Genomic DNA, 19,502 nt, shown 5'->3' with positions numbered 1-19,502 from the left:
CATCTCTCCCCTCTGCTTTTTTCTAGTCGCTAGTAAACCTTTCCCCTAGTAAACCCTTTCCCCCTGCTCAGGTTCCCAAAGTGAGCTTCAGAAGCAGTTTAATTTTAAGAGATATGCTTGTGTCTCCACTTTAAAGCCCAGCTCAAGCAATCAACGCATATATTTTTGAACCCCACCCCCCTCATGTTGGTGCCATTGGGAGATATATGAGGTGTTTAAGACATGATCCCTCCCCCGATAAATAGTTGAGAAATCTAGGTTAGGAGACAAAACTAAGCCCCTTGGACAGATCAGAATATAATAACGTCTGACACTATATATAGAAGAGACTGGGCAGTAAGACTTTAAGGAGACTGCTTTCAGAAGGCTGGGAGGATTTGAATAGATCAGAGTAGGGGTGCACTTGTAAGTGAGGGAGATTCAGAAGGGTGGGGATGGGGGGCCAATTGCAGGCTCCCTTGAATTTCAGGCTGACTAGTTCATATCCACAGTAAAGTGGAAGTCATTCTAGGTTCTGAAATTAGAGCACCACATGATACAGTGATATTTGGGATGGATGGTGATGGTAGTGCAAGACTGAGACTGCAAGGTCCTGGACTAGAATAGTGGTGGTAAAATAGAAGAAATGACTGAGAGCTGTTATGAAGAGAGTATCATCACCAGCACTGGGAGGTAGGCCATTTATAGAAGATCGGGGAGAAAGAAGTAAAGGGGACTCTGAGATTTCCAGCCTAGATACCAACTGAAATGGGAAGCTCTTGGGGGAGGGGACATAGCTTTACTGAAACATATACTTGATGTGTTCTCTTTTGATGTATTGAATTTGAGGTGTGGTATGAATTCCATACAGTGTATCTACATGAAAAAATTTGTTGCAGCCAGTTAAAAAGCAAATTTTAAAAGATAATTTGATGACACGAGAATATGCTCATGATTACAATGTTAAGTGAAATGAAGAGGATACAAAGTGGCTTACTACCATATAGTCTCAATTTTGTAACTATATTTAGTGTGTGTTTTGGGAGAGGGCATATGCACAGAAAAACACAAGAATTAAGTGCTAACAGTAATCATCTTTGATGATACTTTACCAAAGTAATATACCTTAACAGTAGTTATCTAGAATTAGAATTATAGATGATTTTTATTTTTTTATGCTGTTTCTGTATTTTTCAAAATTTCTACCATGAACGTGTATTGTTTTTGTAGTCAGGAAAAAAAAAGTAATACATGCTGGCAGGAGCAGAGGGCACTACCCTATTACCTCCAGGTGGAGAGTAAAAGTCTAGGTTCCCTACTCAGCCACCACTGACACCCTGGGGAGAAGAAGGGCACCTCAGTATTGCTGGGTGGAGTAGAATTCAGGCTCTCCAATAGACCTCCACTGATTCCACTATGGCCAAAAATGGGAGCGGCACCTTTTTATTGCTCCCCATTTGGCCTCTACTGACATAGCAGTGGGTGGGCCTCCTTGCCATTGAGCAAAGATGGAAAGTCCTGGCTTTCTACTCTGCCTTCTTTGACACCACCCTGGTGGAATGGAAGGGAAGCCTAACAGTAACCATTTAGTGTTAATATGTGCCAGGCACTATTCTGGGCACTGGCAACACAGAAGTAAATAGAATAGATAAGCCAGGCACAGTGATGTGGGCTGATAGTTCCAAATACGCAGGAAGCTGAGGAAGGAGGATCGCTTGAGCCCAGGAGTTTGAGACCAGCCTGGACAACATAGTGAGACCCTGTCTCTTAAAATAATAAAGGAAATAGGCCAAATAAAGTCCTTGCCCATCATGGAGATTACATTCTAGTGTGGAAGATAGACAATAAACAACTAAATAAATATTTAATGTTGTTTACTGATAAATTCTGAGGGATGCTATTCAGTAAAGGCCTCTCCGGTGACATTTGGGAACAGAGATTAATGAAATGAGGGAAGGAGATTTACAAAATTTGAGTTCGGCCAGGCACGGTAGCTCACGCCTGTAATCCCAGCACTTTGAGAGGCCGAGACAGGCAGATCACTTGAGCCCAGGTGTTTGAGACCAGCCTGGGCAACATGGCAAAACCCCGTCTCTACCAAAAAAAATGTAAAACTGAGCTGGGTGTGATGACACATACCTGTAGTCCCAACTACTTGGGAGGCTGAGATGTGAGGATCAATTGAGCCCAGGAGGTCAAGGCTGCAGTGAGCCATGATTGCACCACTGTACTCCAGCTTGGGCAATAGAGTGAGACCCTGTCTTAAAAAAAAAAAAAAAAAAAAATGGTAGTGAAGTACATTCTAGATGAAGAGACAAGCAATATCAAAGACCCCAAGCGAAATGGATTTAGTATGTTCAATATAGATATATGTTTCAATGTGTATTAAAAAATATAATTATCAGATCAAACTCTTTGGTTTCAAAGATATTGCTTAGGATGAGGCTGGGGTTTTTTTATGTCTATATAAGAAAAGTCCATATAGGTATGGCCAAACTCTTGACAGTATGGGTAGAACTTTAGGAAGCAGATCAGTCTCTAATGTATATAATATTATTAGCCCCATTTAACAGATGTAGGAACTGAGGCCTAGGGGAGTTAATTAGCCTGTAGAAAGTCACACAGCAGGTAAGTGCGGAAGATAGGATTCCACCTGAGACGCTGAGGATCATACCCAAAGCTTAGAAGAAGAAATAAGGAATTTTCCTTCTGCCTGGCAGAGCTGCTGATTGTTGCATAAACAAACCAATAATATTCAAAGAGTAGTTGGAGGCCTCTAATATGTTTAATTAAGCATTTTTTGCTTGTGTGCCCAAAGTACATGCCCAAAGCGATTGTATTGCACATTTCCCTCCAGCTTCTAGCTCTAAAATGATCAAGGGGTAGAAGGAAGGTTGGAAATTATTAGGAAAAATAAGGTAAACCACTCAAGGTTTTGGAATGCCTAACTGTTGACAACTTTGTCAGTCTACCTGGAGGCTCTTTAGGCAACTGAGATTCAGGTGCTGTCTTGAGCACAGCCACCAAATCCAGCAGCACTAAGGGTCATTTTCTGCCAGGATAAGTGGGCCTAGCCTCCTTGGCCTTGCCACTGAGGGGCAGCTGCTGCAGGATTCTCACCACAGAGTTCCAGAGGAAGGTCTGCAGACCTCCCATCCCATGGTTTTCTGCTGTACCTGGACAGGGACTTCCCCAAGCCATGGTCGGGTCATGAAGGAGCTCATAGTCTTTTGAGAAAGGAAAGTATCTTTATAGGCTCCTGGTTTGCCAACATTCTTCTGCCTCTTTGCAGCTCCAAGCACATTTTGGAGGGAGATTTCACAAAGATTTCTAAATTGAGTTAGAATTTCAAGTCTATTGTGACATGCAAATTAGTCCTGCTTGCCCATTGGCAGCAATGCAGCTGAAGTGCCTAGAGACGGGCCATAAAATGAAAACATCAAAGTGATTAAATGTGCCCGAAGAGCATAATTGAGTGCATGAATAAGAGAAAATAAAACAAATTGATTTTCTCCAGTGCCAGAAAAACAGAATAATTGAAAACAAAATAATAGACTTTGAAGTAATCAAAGTGAGGAATGCACCATAGTGACATAGAAACAGCCAGTTGTGGGAGAGATTTATTGTGTTTCTGTTATCATTTTTACAACTTTAATTTCATTAGCTAATAAATACAAATCAATTGAAAAATCAGTCAACCAGAGAGAAGGCAGTCCCAAGCCAAGATTTTTATTCACATCTCTAAAACAGGCTGAGGCGGTGATTCTTAATCTACTTTCATAGGTGCACATTTCTGCCATGAGCTGGGAAAACAAGTTCTGGGAGGGCTCTCTGCTTTGGAGGTGGTGATGTTCTGTTCTGACAGTCACTTTCCACATGTAGATTTACAGATTCAACTTTCAAAAGGGTCACTTTTATACCCCGCCAAGATTTCTGACTACCCAAGTACAAGCATCTTGGTTTACATAGATGACATTTTCATGGCACTGACCAGCAACTGTGGTCTTACACAAGGTCATCCTGGATTCATTTGGTGATAGTGGTGGTGGTGTCAGCTATGGCAGCAACAGTAGCAGGAGCACCTGCTGCTCTCACAATACTGCTGAGCATCTGTGGCTCACTGCTTCCAACCCCCACCCTCATCCCCTGACACATACGTGCACACTAGTGACACTGAAATCTAATCTAAAACTAGGAAGGCCAATCAAGAATATACCACTCTTTTGGCTTCCAGCCTGGTGACCATGATCCTGGGGAAGATCACAGGAGGGGAGCTGGGCCAGAGGAGACTTCTCATGTTCACTATGGCAGTAAGGAACCAGGGACACCAAGCCATGCTGGGCTCACATGCTGAATGATCACAGAGCAATCATGAGACCACCACAGAACCATTTTTATGGCTCCTCCCAGAAAAGAATCCCTCTACCCCACTCTTCAGCTGTTCACGGCTGGGCTCAGTGACCCTTCACTTCAGGATCCACAGTGATAGCTGATGTGACTTGAATTGTGGGTTTTCCTTTCACAGGCCCTTGAGCTCTCTGGCAGCTGTTGGCACTTCTAGATGTTTGTGACACACCCTACCTTCAGGGCTCCACAGTTAGCGACTGTGCCTTTGGCTCCAGTAAAGGTCTTTGGGACCATTGGGACTGTAAACCAGGGTGTGCAGAAGGAGTTGGCAGTGCTGAGACTGGCACTACTTGTTGGCTCAGTCAGGATGGCATAGTTAATAGATTGTGCCTGCCAGGCAATTTGTCCTGGAGAATTTATCTTCCAGGAAGCACCTAGAAGCTGAAGGGAGCCTCTCTGACCTTCTGGTGGCGTCCAAGGCCTAATCATGATATGCCTTGAGGTGAATAGGGGATATTAGCATTTAGGTTTTTTGTGCAAGAGAGCGAGAGTTGGTCTCCAGTTCAAGTAAAAAATCCCAGCTTCCATTTCCCACTGGTGTTTGGGTGGGGCAAAATAGAGCAAATAGCTTTCAAACTCTAAAGCATTATACAGATGTAAGGCTGTATTATTCCTCCTACCACTGCTATTCCCATTATCCTGGATTTCCCAGCCCAGAATTTTTGTCTGAGAAAAAGAAATGTGGAGAAGGCACATCGACCAAAGAACCTCGGAGCTCTGTCCCCAAAACGGCTGGGAGGCATTGCCCAGCCCAGCAGATAGACAACTGCCGGGGCCCAGCTCCACAAGCTGGCTGGCAGGCAAGCAGCCCACTCCTGTGATGTCACCTCTACAGTTACTTGTGCCCATCCCTCCACGTGAAGCCAGCAGATTTAGGCACAGGAGGGGAGAAAAAATGAATCATAGGCTATTTTAGAAATTGCTTCGATTCCGTTTGAGACTGCAGTAGTGCCTTGAGAACTAAGACAAGAGCACCCTAACCATCAGGGTAATATCCTCTAAGTGCTGGTATCCTGTAAATGTCAGAAGCCTGGTGGGATTAATCCACAACCTCAGGTTCTAATTCAGGTCAGAGGCAGACAAGTGGTAATTGGCGGTTTTACTTAATTGTCAATTAAAGGCTCTCTGATGACAGGAGGGATCGACATTCCAAGGCAAGCAATGCAGTTGACAATTAAGAGCTAAAAATTAAACCAGCCATCCATATCATCACATGCCCAAGGCTTCATAGGAACCCTTGGTACTGCAATTGTTCCCAGGTAGAAAATGAGGTCCTTGAACCTGGCCATAATGGGGCAGCAGCTGGAAATCTTGCTCTAGCCCTGGATCCCACCAGATCCCCTGCTCTCCTGACAATCTCTCAGAGGCTCCCCATGGCCTCTCAGATAAGGCCCTGGCCTTGATATGGCCTTTGGCCACCTCTCCAGCTGCATTGCCCCCCTCCCTGAACTTCATCCTGTATCCTGACCTCAAAAACTTTGCAATTGGCTTTATACATCCTGCTCTGTTCCTGCTGCCTGGAACATTCTTCCCTCCTTTGCCCTTCAATAAACCACCTACTCTGTGAAGCCTCTTATGCCCTCTTTTTCTGCCCACAGCACTCTGTACATACTAGAATTGTAGCACCTTGCTGCTGTGGACTATAATGTGTTTGCCTCCATATATGTCTTCCTCACGAGGTCAAGAACTCCTTCACGGCAAGAACTGTCTTGATCCCCTCTGTGTCCCCAGCACCCAGCACAGGGCCTAGGCCATCATAGACATCAGCAAAGGCTTAGGCAATAAATGGACAGAAAAATGGACCAGATTGGGCTGAGGGAGCTGGATAGCTGGCTGAGAGCGGGGGTGCACACCATCTAAGATTCTCAGATACCAGAGCCTGCCAGCAGCAGGACAGCCTGGACACCGGCTGCCCAAGAGTAATCCCTACAATGATTTTTCTCAAGATGAGCCTCATGTTCCTCTATATGAGAGACAATCTGAGGTGACACAAAGACATTTTTAATTTTAATAGTCATATTTATTTGAACGTATGTTTTAAAATGTAATAAGCAAGTTGTCTATTATTATTATTATTGCTGCTTATGATAGATGAGGCCAAAATAGGTATTAAAGTTTTTTTCTTATTTTTTAAAATTGCTTTTTAAAAATTAATAGAGACAGGGACTCCCTGTTTTCCCCAGGCTGGTCTCAAACTCCTGGGCTCAAGGGATCCTCCTGCCTCAGCCTCCCAAAGTGCTGGGATTACAGGCGTGAGCCACTGGGCTTGGCCTGAAGGTTTAAAAGTGAGTTAATGCCCCAAAAAATAAAAAAATAAAAAAGTTTTATATATATAAATATATATATATATATATATCAAGGTGACTATTAATACAGCTGTTAAGCAGATATAAAAACATTCCTAAAAGAGGTACTTATATGACAGAAGTTTTGGAAACACTTTTCAACAGTCCTAAATTCACTTCTCTGTTCCTTTGTGGTGCCACCCAACCTCCAAGGGTTCCTGAGATCACACCAGCATCCCTCCAAACTGCTGTGATGCTGGTTGTGTTCAGAACTTATGTATCCTAGCCTGGTTCTCCTTTTGTTAGCATGTGTTTGCTCACCTTAACCACATTTATAAGGTCCTTAAGAGCAATGACCAAGCTTTAAGCCTCTGGGAATTTAATGGGAAAGTGCTTGATCAGCTTCCCTGTAGTCTACAGATGTCTTTTCCTTCAGTGAATAGGTACTGAGCACCTACTAGGTGTCAGGCACTACCGAGGGTGCTAACAGTAGAGTAATGACCAAGACAGCAGACAAGGTCCCTGCCCTCATAGAGCTGGTGAGAGGAAGCCAACAGTGAGCAAATAAAGAAACAAACACACAAGATGTTTTCTGTGCGCTAAGTGGATTGAAGAAAATAAAACAGAATCGTGTGACAGAAAAGGAGTGACTGAGGGGATGGCTCCTTAGCTTGGGTGGTCCTAAGGTCTCTCAGAAGTGACTTTGGGGTTGAGACCTCTCGACTCAAGGTGACAAAGGTTATGAGAAGAGTTGGAAATGGGGCTAGCCAGGACAGAGCATTCCAGGAAGAAGGAAGAGCAAGTTGGCACAGGAGAAGCCCTAAGAGGGAAAAATGATTTCTGTGTTCAAACCACACAAAGAAGACTCATGTGAGCAAGGAGGGTGGTGGTAGGAGACAGGAGGCAAGTGACCGGCCCCTGCAGGTGAGTAACTTAGATTTTATTGTGATTGGAGGCTGTTAGAGAGATTTGAGCATAGGAGTGATGTGGTCTGTCCTAAGTATTAACAAAATACTCTGGCTGCTATATAGAGAATAGGGTTGTAGGAGACAAGGAAGGAAGCAAGGAGACCAGTCTTGAGGCTATTAGAATCATCCATGTAAAGGGCAAGAATAGTTTGGGGTACAGTTACAGCAGTGAAGGATGGAAAAAAAGAGGTAGATTTGGAATCTATTTTGGAGGTAGAATCCACAGGACTTGCTAATAGATTGAAAAGGAAGGTTGTAAACAAAGGAGGAGTAAGGATGACCCCTAGTCAACGTCATGAAGGAAAAAAAAAGCACAGGAGGACTGTTCTATGTCTGCTCTGTCCAATATAGTCTCACCACTAGCCACATGTGGCTAAGTTCATTAAAATTAAACAAAATATAAAATTCTGTTCCTCACTTGCACTAGACATATTTCAAGTGCTCAGTAGCCACATGTGACTAGTGGCTACCATATTGAGCAGCATAGCTGTAGGATGGTCACATCATCCAAGAAAGTTCTATTGGACCACACTGCTCCACATTAAAAAGATTAAGAGAATAAAAAGACAAACCACAGACTGGGAGAAATATTTGCAAAATTCATATCCAGTAAAGGAGTTCAATCCAAAATATACAAAGAACTCTTAAAACTCAACAATAAGAAAACACTCAATTTTTAAATGGGCAAAAGAGGCTGAGTGCAGTAGCTCACTCCTGTAATCCCAGCAGTTTGGGAGGCCAAGGTGGGCAGATCGCTTGAGTCCAGGAGTTTGAGAACAGCCTGGGCAACATGGTGAAACCCTGTCTCCACAAAAAATTTAAAAATTAGCCAGACATGGTAGCATGTGCCTGTAGTACCAGCTGCTCAGGAGGCTGAGGTGGGAGGATCACTTGAGCCCAAGAAGTCAAGACTGAAGTGAGCTGTGATCACACTACTACATTCCAGCCTGGGCAACAGAGTGAGATCCTGTCTCAAAAAAATAAAATTAAATAAAAAAAAATTAAAATGGGCAAAAGCGAGCCCATTTTTGGGGTGTGGTGGCTTCTACCTGTAATCCCAGAAATTTGGGAGGCCTAAGAGGGAGGATTGCTTGAGCCCAGGAGTTCAAAATCAGCTTGGGCAACATAGCAAGACCCCATCTCTACAAAAAATTTAAAAAAATTAAAAAAAAATAAAAATGGACAAAAGATATTAATAGGCACCTCACCAAAGAAGATATACAGACAGCAAGTAAGTGCAGATGCTCCTCTGCCTATTGCAGTGGGGTTATGTCCCAATAAATCCATTATAAGTTGAAAATATAAGTGGAAAGTATGTTTTCAACTTACAGTATCTTCAACTTATGATGGGATTATCTAGATGTCACCCCATCATAAGTTGAGGAGTGTACTGAATGCATATTACTTTTGTACCATCATAAAGTTGAAACATCTTAAATCAGAGACTATATGTGAAAAGATGCCCAATATCATGTGTCACTAAGGAATTGCAAATTAAAATGAGATACCATTACATATCTATTAGAATGGCTAAAATCCAAGACAGTGACAACACCAAATGCTGTTAAGGATATAGAACTACAGGAACTCTCATTCATTGCTGGTAGGAATGCAATATGGTACAGTCACTCGGGAAGACATTTTGGTAGTTTCTTACAAAAGTAAACATATTCTTACCACATGATCTAGCAATCACACTCCTTAGTAATTACCCAAATGAATTAAAAACTCATGTCCACACAAAAATCTGCACATGAATGTTTGGAGGTCTTTTTTGTTGTTTGTTTGGGTTTTTTTTTTATTTTTTATTTTTTTTAGAGACAGTGTTTCACTCTGTTACCCAGGCCAGAGTGCAGTGGCACAATCATAGCTCACTGCAGCCTTGACCTCCTGAGTTCAAGCGAGCCTCTTGCTCCAGCCTCTTGAGTAGCTCGGACTACAGGGGTGTGCCATCACACCCAGCTAATTTTTTTATTTTGTAGAGACAGGTTCTCACTATTTTGCCCAGGTTAGCCTTGAACTCCTGGCCTCAAGCGATCCTCCCGCCTCAGCCTCTCAAAACACTGGGATTACAGGCATGAGCCACTGTGCCCAGCCCTGCACACAAATGTTTATAGCAGCTTTATTCAGAATTGCCAAAACTTGGAAGCAACCAAGATGTCTTTCAATAGGTGAATGGATAAACCCGTTGTACATCCAGACAATGGACTATTATTCAGCACTAAGAAAAAATGAGCTATCAAACCACAAAAAGACATGGAGGAAACTTAAATGCATCTTGAAAGAAGCCAGTCCAAAAAGGTTACATACTGTATGATTCTGACCATATGACAGTAAAAAGATGATGGTTGCCGGGCTTCAGGGAAAGGAAGGGAGGGATGAGTCCATGGAACACAGGTGATTTTGAGGGCAGTGAAACTATTCCTGCATGATACTCTAATGGTGGATACATAACATTATATACTTTTCAAAACTCATAGAACTGTGCAAGACCAAAAGCGAATCTTAATGTAAACAGTGGACTTAAGTTAATGATAATGTATCAGTATCCATTCACTAACTATAATAAATGTATCACACTAATGCAAGATGTTAATAATAGGGGAAACTGCCTGTAGGGGAAGGGGAAGGAAATATATGAGAGCTCTCTGTACTTTCTCTTCAGTTTTTCTATAAACTTAAAACTATTCTAAAAATAAAATATATTAATTTTAAAAAGAAAGACTAAAGAGATTGTTCATCAACACCTAACAAAATACCTGGCACAGAGTAGACATGCCATAAATGTTTATTGAATAAATTGACAAACAAATGAGTCAACCAGTGGTTCAGTAGAACCCAGGCCCCCTGAGTCCCAGTTCAGTACTCCTTCTTGTACATCAGAGCTAGAGTTACAGTATAGTTTATTGTCCAAACCAGGATATTTGAGAGTGAAATGGAGTGCCTTAGGTATAAATCAAGACTGTTTCAGAGATAACCAGAAATCACAAACTGGGAGTCCACGAGCTACATCTAGTCTCCAAAATTGTTTTGTTTGGCCACTCATCTTAATGCCTCATATGATATTCTTTTAAAATGTCAGTCATTTGCCCACATTTACCACAGTGGAAACTGCATAAAAATGTGAAATTTGGACTTCTCTTGGAAAATGGAAGGACTCGGTCCCAGGGGGCCGACAGGCCTGCACAGTGGTGAGTGGCTGGAGCTGAGCAGCAGCTGCCCACTTTGCCGGCAGATACCTTCCTCTTTGCCACAAGCCCCACCAGTCCCTTTTGTATCTCTTACTCTAGGCCAAGTGTGAGTTTCCATTTACACTGTCTTGGTTTTGTTTTCTTCTGTGACAGAGTTAAGGAAAAAGGAAAGTATTTCTTACACTTATGTCATGATTCAAAGTAAGAAAATGAAAAAAGGATCAAGAGGGCCCCTTATGTCTTGCCCCCAGCCTGCTTTACAAACAGTATATTCTTGGCCTCTCTAGGCAATTGAGTCTGCCCGCTGTGGTCTGAACTTGTCTCCCTAGGCCCCAGCCTGTGCTAGCCTTTAGAATTTTCTCAGGCTGCCACCCACTGCTGGAAAAGCTAGATGTGAGGGGAAAACAATGGGCATTATTTAAGCTTGCATTTTTATTGTTACCCCGATTCAACATTGCTCATCGTCAACTTCTTGGTGAAAATTATTTCTGTTGTTTTTCTTAATTGCCTCCAAATGTAACTGGAGAGTGAGGCAGAGCAGCAGAGGAGTACAGCACCCACCTTTCCTCCCTGTGAACATGTCTTGTTGGAATGCTTTGACATGGAATTTTGTTCATCCTTGCATTCACTCATTCCCCTAGCTCTGGCTATACTTACAGATGGAAGGACCCTCACTTCACACCAGCGTCCCCTGTAGGTTGTCCTCAGCTGAGGCAACAACACAAGCCAAGGTATGGAAACAGGAAAGCATGGATGGGGCCCATTTACACTAAGGAGTTGGACTTCATCCGTGGTAGGTCGGGAACTGCTAAAGTCTTTTTTTTTTTTTTTTTTTTTTTTGAGACAGTGTCTCACTCTGTCACCCAGGCTGGAGTGCAATGGCACCATCTCGGCTGACTACAGCCTCCACCTCCCAGGTTCAAGCGATTCTCCTGCCTCAGCCTCCCCAGCAGCTGGGGCTACAGGCGCCCACCACTACACCCAGCTAATTTTTTTTGTATTTTTAGTAGAGACGAGGTTTCACCATGTTGGCAGGCTGGTCTCAAACTCCTGACCTCAGGTGATCCATCCACCTCAGCCTCCCAAAGCGCTGGGATTACAGGTATGAGCCACCACGCCCAGCCTGCTAAAGTCTTTTTGAGCAGAGAAGGAATGTGATCACAGCTAGCAATGGTGCAGGGAATAGCTCTAGAAGCAGGAGGACCAGATAAGAGGTTGTCGCAGTGACCTGAGTAACAAGAGATGTGACTAAAGCAGAGACAGTGGAACAGAAAGAAGGGGATAGATTGGAAAGACATCTTGAGGTTAGGCTTCACAACTCATAAGATGTGGAGAAGGTGTGAACTAAGAAATTAAGGATCAAAGATTATCCAGAGATTTTTTTTGAGGTTAGGGGGTTGAAATACCAAAAGCATGATCCAAAAAAAGAAAAAAAATTGATAAGGAATTGGAGCTCATCAAAATCAACTTTTGCTTTACAAAAGACCCTGTTAAGGGAATGAAAAGATAAGTTACATACTGAGATAAGATATTTGCAAATCATATATCCAACAACAGATTTGTATCTAAAATATATAAAGGGCCAGGTGCAGTGGCTCACACCTGTAATCCCAGCACTTTGGGAGGCTGAGGCGGGTGGATTATTTGAGGTCAGGAGTTTGAGACCAGCTTGGCCAACATGGTGAGATCCCCTCTCTACTAAAAATACAAAAATTAGTCGAGTGTGGTGGCACATGCCTGTAATCCCAGTTACTCGGGAGGCTGAGGTAGAAGAATCCCTTGAACCCAGGAGGCAGAGTTTGCAGTGAGCCGAGATCGCACCACTGCACTCCAGCCTGGGTGACAGAGTGAGACTCTGTCTCAAAAAATAAAAATAAAAAATATATATAAAGAACTTTCCAAACTCAACAGAAAAAAAAAAAATAGGAACTAGGCAAAAGACAAGATATGAAAAGGATATACAGACAGCAAATGAGCACATGAAAAGATGTTCAACATCATTAGCCATTGGGAAAATGCAAATTGAGATCATAATGTGATATCAGTATACATCTATCAGAATGGCCAAAATAAAAACCAACACCAGATGCCAGTAAGAATGCTGAGAAACCAGATGACTCAAACATTGCTGGAGGCAATGTAAAATGGTACCACCAGTCTGGAAAACAGTTTGGCAATGTCTTATAAAGCTAAACATGCTACTACCATACCTCCCAGCAATTATTCTGTTGAGCATTTGTCCCAGAAAAATGAAAACTGTGTTCACACAAAAACCTGTATGTGAATGTTCACAGTGGCTTGATTCTATACCCAAAAACTGGAAATGACTCAGGTGTCCTTCAGCAGATAAGTAGTTAAACAGATTGTGCTACATCCATACTGTGGAGTACTACTCAGCAAAAAGAAGCAACAAACTTGATACACACCACAACTTGGATGGATCTTAAGAGCAGTATGCTGAGTGAAAAAAGCCTATCTATCTCAAAAGTTTATATACTGTATGGTTCCATTTCTATAACATTCTCAAAATGACCAAATTTTAGAGAAGGATAACAGATGAATGGTTGTCGGGACTTATGGATGGTGAAGGAGGAGGGATGGGAATGACTGTAAAGGAGGTAGAGGAGGGAAATCTTTGTGGTGATAAAATAGTTTCGTATCTTGATTGTGGTTGAGGTTACACGAATCTACAGTTAAGATTAAATGGCCTAGAATTATACACTTATACACACACAAATGAGTGCTTATAAAACTAGTGACATCTTAATAAGATCTGTGAATTGTACCAATGTCAATTTCCTGGCTTGGATATTGAACAGTAATTATGTAAGATGTTAACATGTGGGGAAACCTGGGGAAGGGTGTGTAGAACCTCTCTGCACTATTTTTTTTGCAACTTCCTGTTATTCTATAATTATTTTAAAAGTAAAAGGTAAGTACAAAAAAGGAATGAACTTCTATTGATACATGGACAAATCTGCATGAACCTCAAAGGCATTATGCTGAGTAAAAAAAAAAAAAAAAAAAAAAAAAAAAAAGCCTATCTTAAAAGATTACAGACTGTTTGATTGCATTTATATGGCATTCTCAAAAAGACAACACTACAGTGATGGAGAACAGATCAGTGCTTGCCGGGTGGTGGGGGAGAAAGGAAGATGTGATTGCAAAAGGATAGCACAAGGAGATTTGAGGGGTTATGGAAGTCCTCTCTGTCATGAATCTATACATATGTTTAAAATCAGATCTACACATGCACAAATGTCAATTTTACTGCAGATTAAAATTTAAAATAAAAGAGATAGGCAAGGCCGGGCACACCTGTAATCCCAGCACTTTGGGAGGCCGAGTCGGGCGGATCACGAGGTCAAGAGATTGAGACCATCCTGGCCAACATGGTGAACCCCATCTCTACTAAAAATACAAAAATTAGCTGGGCATGGTGGCACACACCTGTAGTCCCAGTTACTCGGGAGGCTGAGGCAGGAGAATCGCTTGAACCTGGGAGATTGCAGTGAGCCGAGATCGCGCCATTGTACGACAGCCTGGGCAACAAGAGCAAAACTCCATCTCAAAAAAAAAAAAAAAAAAAAAAAGATAGGCAAGTAGTTTGTTTCTGATTTGTTTCTTCTTTCCTTCCTTCCTTTCATTCATCCATTCATTCAGCCATTTACTGAGCACCTACTGTGAGTGAGGCACTGTGCCAGACTTTGGAGATCAACCAAAAGTAAGACAGCCAGGCCCTGTCCTCAGGGAGCATTGTTTCTGTTTCAGAGAAGTGGCCAGTAGGGTTTGGAGCCCAGTGTTTCTACTTGGGGAAGTGTGGCAAGGGAAAGACTATGGAGGGACAAAGTGAGCAACTTTTCATTCCTAGAGCCCAGTCCGGTAGGATTTCAAATAATCACTTTTCCCTCAAAGACTCTTAGGCCTGAGATCAGAGGAAAGCCCCCAGTCCGTGTTTCACAGGTACTCACAAGAGAAAATGCTAGGAGGGTTGTGCCTTGCTAAGGGAAGAAAAAAAGTTGGGGGTGGGGAGCATGAGATTTGATGCAGTTAGCCAAGAATGAACTCTGAAAAGTGTTACGAGAGAGAGAGAGTGAGTGACTTAAAACAACCATTTGTTTAGCTCATGACTCTATAGATTGGCAATTGAGCTGAGTTCAGCTGGGTGGCTCTTCTGGTTCTGGCTGGATACACCCAGCGTCTGCAGTCAGCTGGCTGTCAAAGGCCTTGATCACATGTCCAGTAATTGGCTGGTGGTTGCCTGGGTGACAGGGGTCTCTGGGCCATTTGTTTCTCATCATCCAGCAAGGTATTCTGGTCTTGTTCCTTATGGCGAGGTCACAGAGTTCCCAAGAGCAGCAGAGAATAAGCCCCAAAATATAAGTGCTTTTTAAAAAATAGCTCCATTGGGGTGTAATTCACATACATTACCTGACTTTGAATTTTGTTTTCTCCCCTGTTTGCAGGGAATCTGAAGCATGTGGTCTAGTTGACAGAAAGAGATCAGGTTTCCAGAGCTGAGGAGTGGTGCCTATAATGAAGACAGCGTGTTTATGCAAGCAGTTTGTGGAATTTGTGACTGCAGGGGAAATTTGAAAGAAATTACTTCCTGAAAATTTCCAAGGGGCACCAAGTGGCAGCTGGCTTCCTGGGGTGAAGAGGCAGGCACCCCAGAGTCCTCAACTGGGCCTAGGGGAAGAGGGAGATATCCCACATTTAAAGTTCTTATTTAAAAAAACACACACAAATGAAGTTTTTAATCTTTGAAAATTATTTTTAAGCGAATTGGGGAGGGGAGTATTTTTATCATCTTAAATGAAACAGATCAGAAGCTGGATGAGAGCAGTCACCAGTTTGTAGGGCAGGAGGCAGCTGAGAGGCAGGGTTTGGGCCTCAGGACCATCCAGGTGGAGCCCTGGGAGAGAGGGTACTGATCAGCAGACTGGGAGGTGGGGAGAAGTCCACTGGTGTTGTTTTAGTGTTATGTGTCTTTGTTTTTTTTAATAAAATCTTTGAAAACCTACCTCTTTGTCCCATTGTCTTCAGTGTAAAGCGCCACTGACAGCACACACAGTTCTGAACTTTTCTTCTCGCTGAAGTGTCAAGAATAACCCTGTTCCTTCCAATCTCTACTCTGGCCCAGCTTGAGAGTCTGACCTCACTGGGGAACTAGTGTGTCCCTAGCCCAAGTTCTTGGGACAGAAGGCCAAGCTCTGTGTTGCACTGGGGCTGTCCATGGTGGGGTAGGAATACTGGCACTGCAGACACGGAGAGGGGCTTATTGGCACCCTGGGGAGGAACTGTCCCTGTCCAGGGAGTGATTTAGGGATGGAAAAGGCGTGTTGGCATGTCAGATCCAAGAGGAGCACTTCCACGGATAGAAAGGATGCTTCCCAGTCGAGTGTAGACAATTGGCACATAATGAAAAGGGGAGGAAGTTGTAATGTGTGGTGTTACTGCAATCTCTGGGGAGTTGGCAACATGGAAAAATGGGGATGGGGGATAATGGGAGAGATGAGGAAGAGACAACTAAATGTCATGATATTGTAATTTTATTTACCAAATATTTACGAAGCTCCTTCTACTACTGGGACCGGGATGGCAGACAAACACACAGCCCCATCCATCCTGGCTGTCTAGGAATTCCCAGACAAGGCAAGGGAGGAGGAAAAGAAGCAGATCCCAACATGTTTCCAATTCTGTTACCAACATGAGCCCAGAGCTATGGGAGCACATTTCTACTTTTCAGTATTTTCCAAATTTTCTCTAGTGGTCATATTTTACTTTAATAATAGAAAAAAAATAAATAAATAAACCAAAAAAAAAAAAAAACAATTGATCCGCGGGGAGTTGGGGGGTAGTTACAGATCAAAGTCAGTTCAAGACACCCACTGAGGAAGACTTTGTGCTCAGGCCCTGGGGCTGTTCTATTTGCCTGGAAGACCGATCAGTGGGGGCGGTGGCGGGGAGGGGGATGCGGGGGATGGGGACGCTCTTTAGATCAGTTGGCTTGAGGGTGGGGCAAATTTATCCCCACCGTAAGCCTGCCTGTCTTACCTTTAGGAAATTGCTGCCGACCCCGCCACCACCCACCCCTTGTGTCTGCAAGGGACCAGCCACAATAACTATAACAACAATGGCAAAGCAAGCATTGGCATATGCCCCATTTTACAGATCATTTTCACTTGTACGTCACTATCCACCCTGCTAGTGGGTATTATCATCCCCACTCTATAGATTAGAAAATTGAGGCTAAGAATGATGAAGTAACATGCCCCTTTTTAAGTGGCAGAGCCAGGAAGAAAAACCCGGCTGGAACGGCAAATTCCCTTACTTTTTCCACTGTCCCACACTAGTGCCACTAGAATATTTTTAAACTGTGACTTTGAAGTAAACAACTTTCTTACTGCTTCCAAAGCCCAAGCTGGACCAAGCCACATGCTACTTCTGGGCCCTCACCACACAGCAGCATTCATTCGATTGTGTGCTTTTCAGCAAGTTGCTTGACCTTTCTCGGTCTGTTTCCCTACCCATAAAATGGGGTGAATAATTCTTGCACCTCATGGGCTATTGTGAGTGGTTGATGAATTACCAAAGATGGAAGCACTTTGAAAAGCGTGTAAAGTATTCTGGACAGGAGGGCCTGCCTTGGAAATGGTCCAGGGAAGGCTCACCTCTGAGGAAAACCCAGTGCTTATAGGAAACCCACCAGCCCCCTCTGTCTCCAGGGCACTCACAAGGGCCAAAGAGACCAAGAGAGAAGTTTAGACTATGTCTCCAACTCAAGGGGTAAGAAAATAACCGCTTAAAAAAGAATATCGATATTGGATATGCATATATTTACACAAAACACCTTTGGGAAAATACACAAGAAACTGGGACACCTCAGTTGCCTCCGGGCAAGGGAACCAGATGGCAAGTGGCGGAGTGAGGGCGACCTGCACTCAGTTCCTTTTTGTACCTTTTGATTTTTGAACCATGTGAATGTATTACCTGGTCCCAAAAAAAATAATACATAACATTTTTTTTAAGTCAATGGAAAATTCCCACCAGTTTACCTTTGGGGAGGGTGGATCTGCCTCTGCTGCATTCAATGTTAGCTGTCACGGAGACAGCAGTAGTATATTTCCAATTACATATTTAAAAGACTCTTTCTAAGGCAGAAAGACTTCTTTATAAGAAAATCAAATATTGTCATTCAACGAAAAAAAAGGAAAAAGAGGAAGATGAGAAGGGAAAGAAGGAGGAAGAGAAAAGCAGAAGAATGAAAGAAAACAACCACGTAAACAAGTGTGTTTTGACATCTCTAAGCCCCTATACAGAAAGCTCCTGCAGCTCCTCCTTCTCTGCATTTGCCAGGGGCAGATCCCCAAACCTCCTGCTCAGTGCTGGGCCCAAAGCTGACCGGTAGTGCCTTGGCATGCAACATACACACTTCAGCCTCAGACTGCCTGGGTTTAAGCCTCTCCCTGTCACTTACTAGCTGTGTGACCTTGGCCAAGTAACTCCCTCTCTCTGAGCCTTAGTCTCCTTGTCTATCAAATGGCGACACTTACCTGTACCTACCACATGGGGGTGGTTGCGAGGGACCAAAGAGATAATGCAGAAAAGCACGTAGTAGAGCGCATGTTACATATTAGTAGTAGAGCGCATGTTACATATTAGTAGTAGACACTGTTCTTGCCCTAAATGTGAACACACTGTGCGTAAGGAAACTTCCTGGGGTTCCCTGGCTTCAGGAATTAGGGAAATAGTATGCAAATTTGTGTGACTGTACATATGTACATTTTTCTGGGGCACAGAGCCATAGCTATTATCAGATTCTCAACACTCAAAGGAGTTTTGTGATTACAAAAAGGATGAGATCTACAGATGTAGAGGTAAAGACAGACATAAATAGAGCTGTCTAAGACAGGGGCCCCTCGCCTCATGATCTATGCACATGCTAGTCCTGCTTGGAATGCCCCGATCTTCCCTAGACTGGCTCCTTCTCCTCATTCAGTTGTCCGACTCAATTAAATACCCTAGGGCCGGGCCCAGAGGCTCACATCAGTAATCCCAACACTTTGAGAGGCCGAGGTGGGAGGATTGCTTGAGCCCAGGAGTTCCATACTAGCCTGGCCAACATGGCAAAACCCCGTCTCTACTAAAAATACAAAAATGAGCTAGGCGTGGTGGCACATGCCTGTAGTGCCAACTACTCAGCAGGCTGAGGCAGGAGGATGCCTTGAGCCCTGGAGGTCGAGGCAGCAGTGAGCCATGATTGCACCACTGCACTCCAGCCTGGGCAACAGAGCGGGACCCTGTCTCAAATAATAATAATAATATGGCCGGGTGTGGTGGCTCATGCCTGTAATCCCAACACTTTGGGAGGCAGAGGTTGGCCATTCACCTGAGGTCAGGACTTCGAGACCAACCTGGCCAACATGGCGAAACCCCGTCTCTACTAAAAATACAAAAAAAGTAGCCAGACGTGGTGGCGCATGCTTGTAATCCCAGCTACTCAGGAAACTGAGGCAGGAAAATCGCTTGAACCCAAGAGATGGAGGTTGCAGTGAGCCAAGATTGTGTCACTGCACTCCAGCCTGGGTGACAGAGTGAGACTCTGTCTCAAAAAATTTTAAAAAAAGCCGGGTGTGGTGGCTAATGCCTGTAATCCCAGCACTTTGGGA

General features: G+C 43.4%; 1 protein-coding gene across 5 annotated transcripts in view; it reads left to right on the top strand.

The window, feature by feature from the left end:
• HDAC8 (histone deacetylase 8) overlaps positions 1-15,853 on the top strand; it is a 240,898-nt gene extending 225,045 nt beyond the window's left edge. For 3 of the 5 annotated variants that reach the window (XM_054471183.2, XM_063660411.1, XM_063660412.1), the window contains one exon: positions 15,297-15,853. In XM_054471183.2, the coding sequence (XP_054327158.1) occupies positions 15,297-15,319 (23 nt within the window). In that variant the 3' untranslated portion in view covers positions 15,320-15,853. The other 2 variants (XM_054471185.2, XM_063660414.1) reach the window with 1 other exon arrangement.
• Positions 15,854-19,502: the final 3,649 nt, after the last annotated feature.

The sequence above is a fragment of the Pongo pygmaeus genome, chromosome X, assembly GCF_028885625.2.
Source record: "Pongo pygmaeus isolate AG05252 chromosome X, NHGRI_mPonPyg2-v2.0_pri, whole genome shotgun sequence".
In the NCBI taxonomy this organism is placed as follows: domain Eukaryota; kingdom Metazoa; phylum Chordata; class Mammalia; order Primates; family Hominidae; genus Pongo; species Pongo pygmaeus.
The sequence above is the reverse complement of the archived record's forward strand: the minus strand, read 5'-3'. Positions and strand labels throughout refer to the sequence as shown.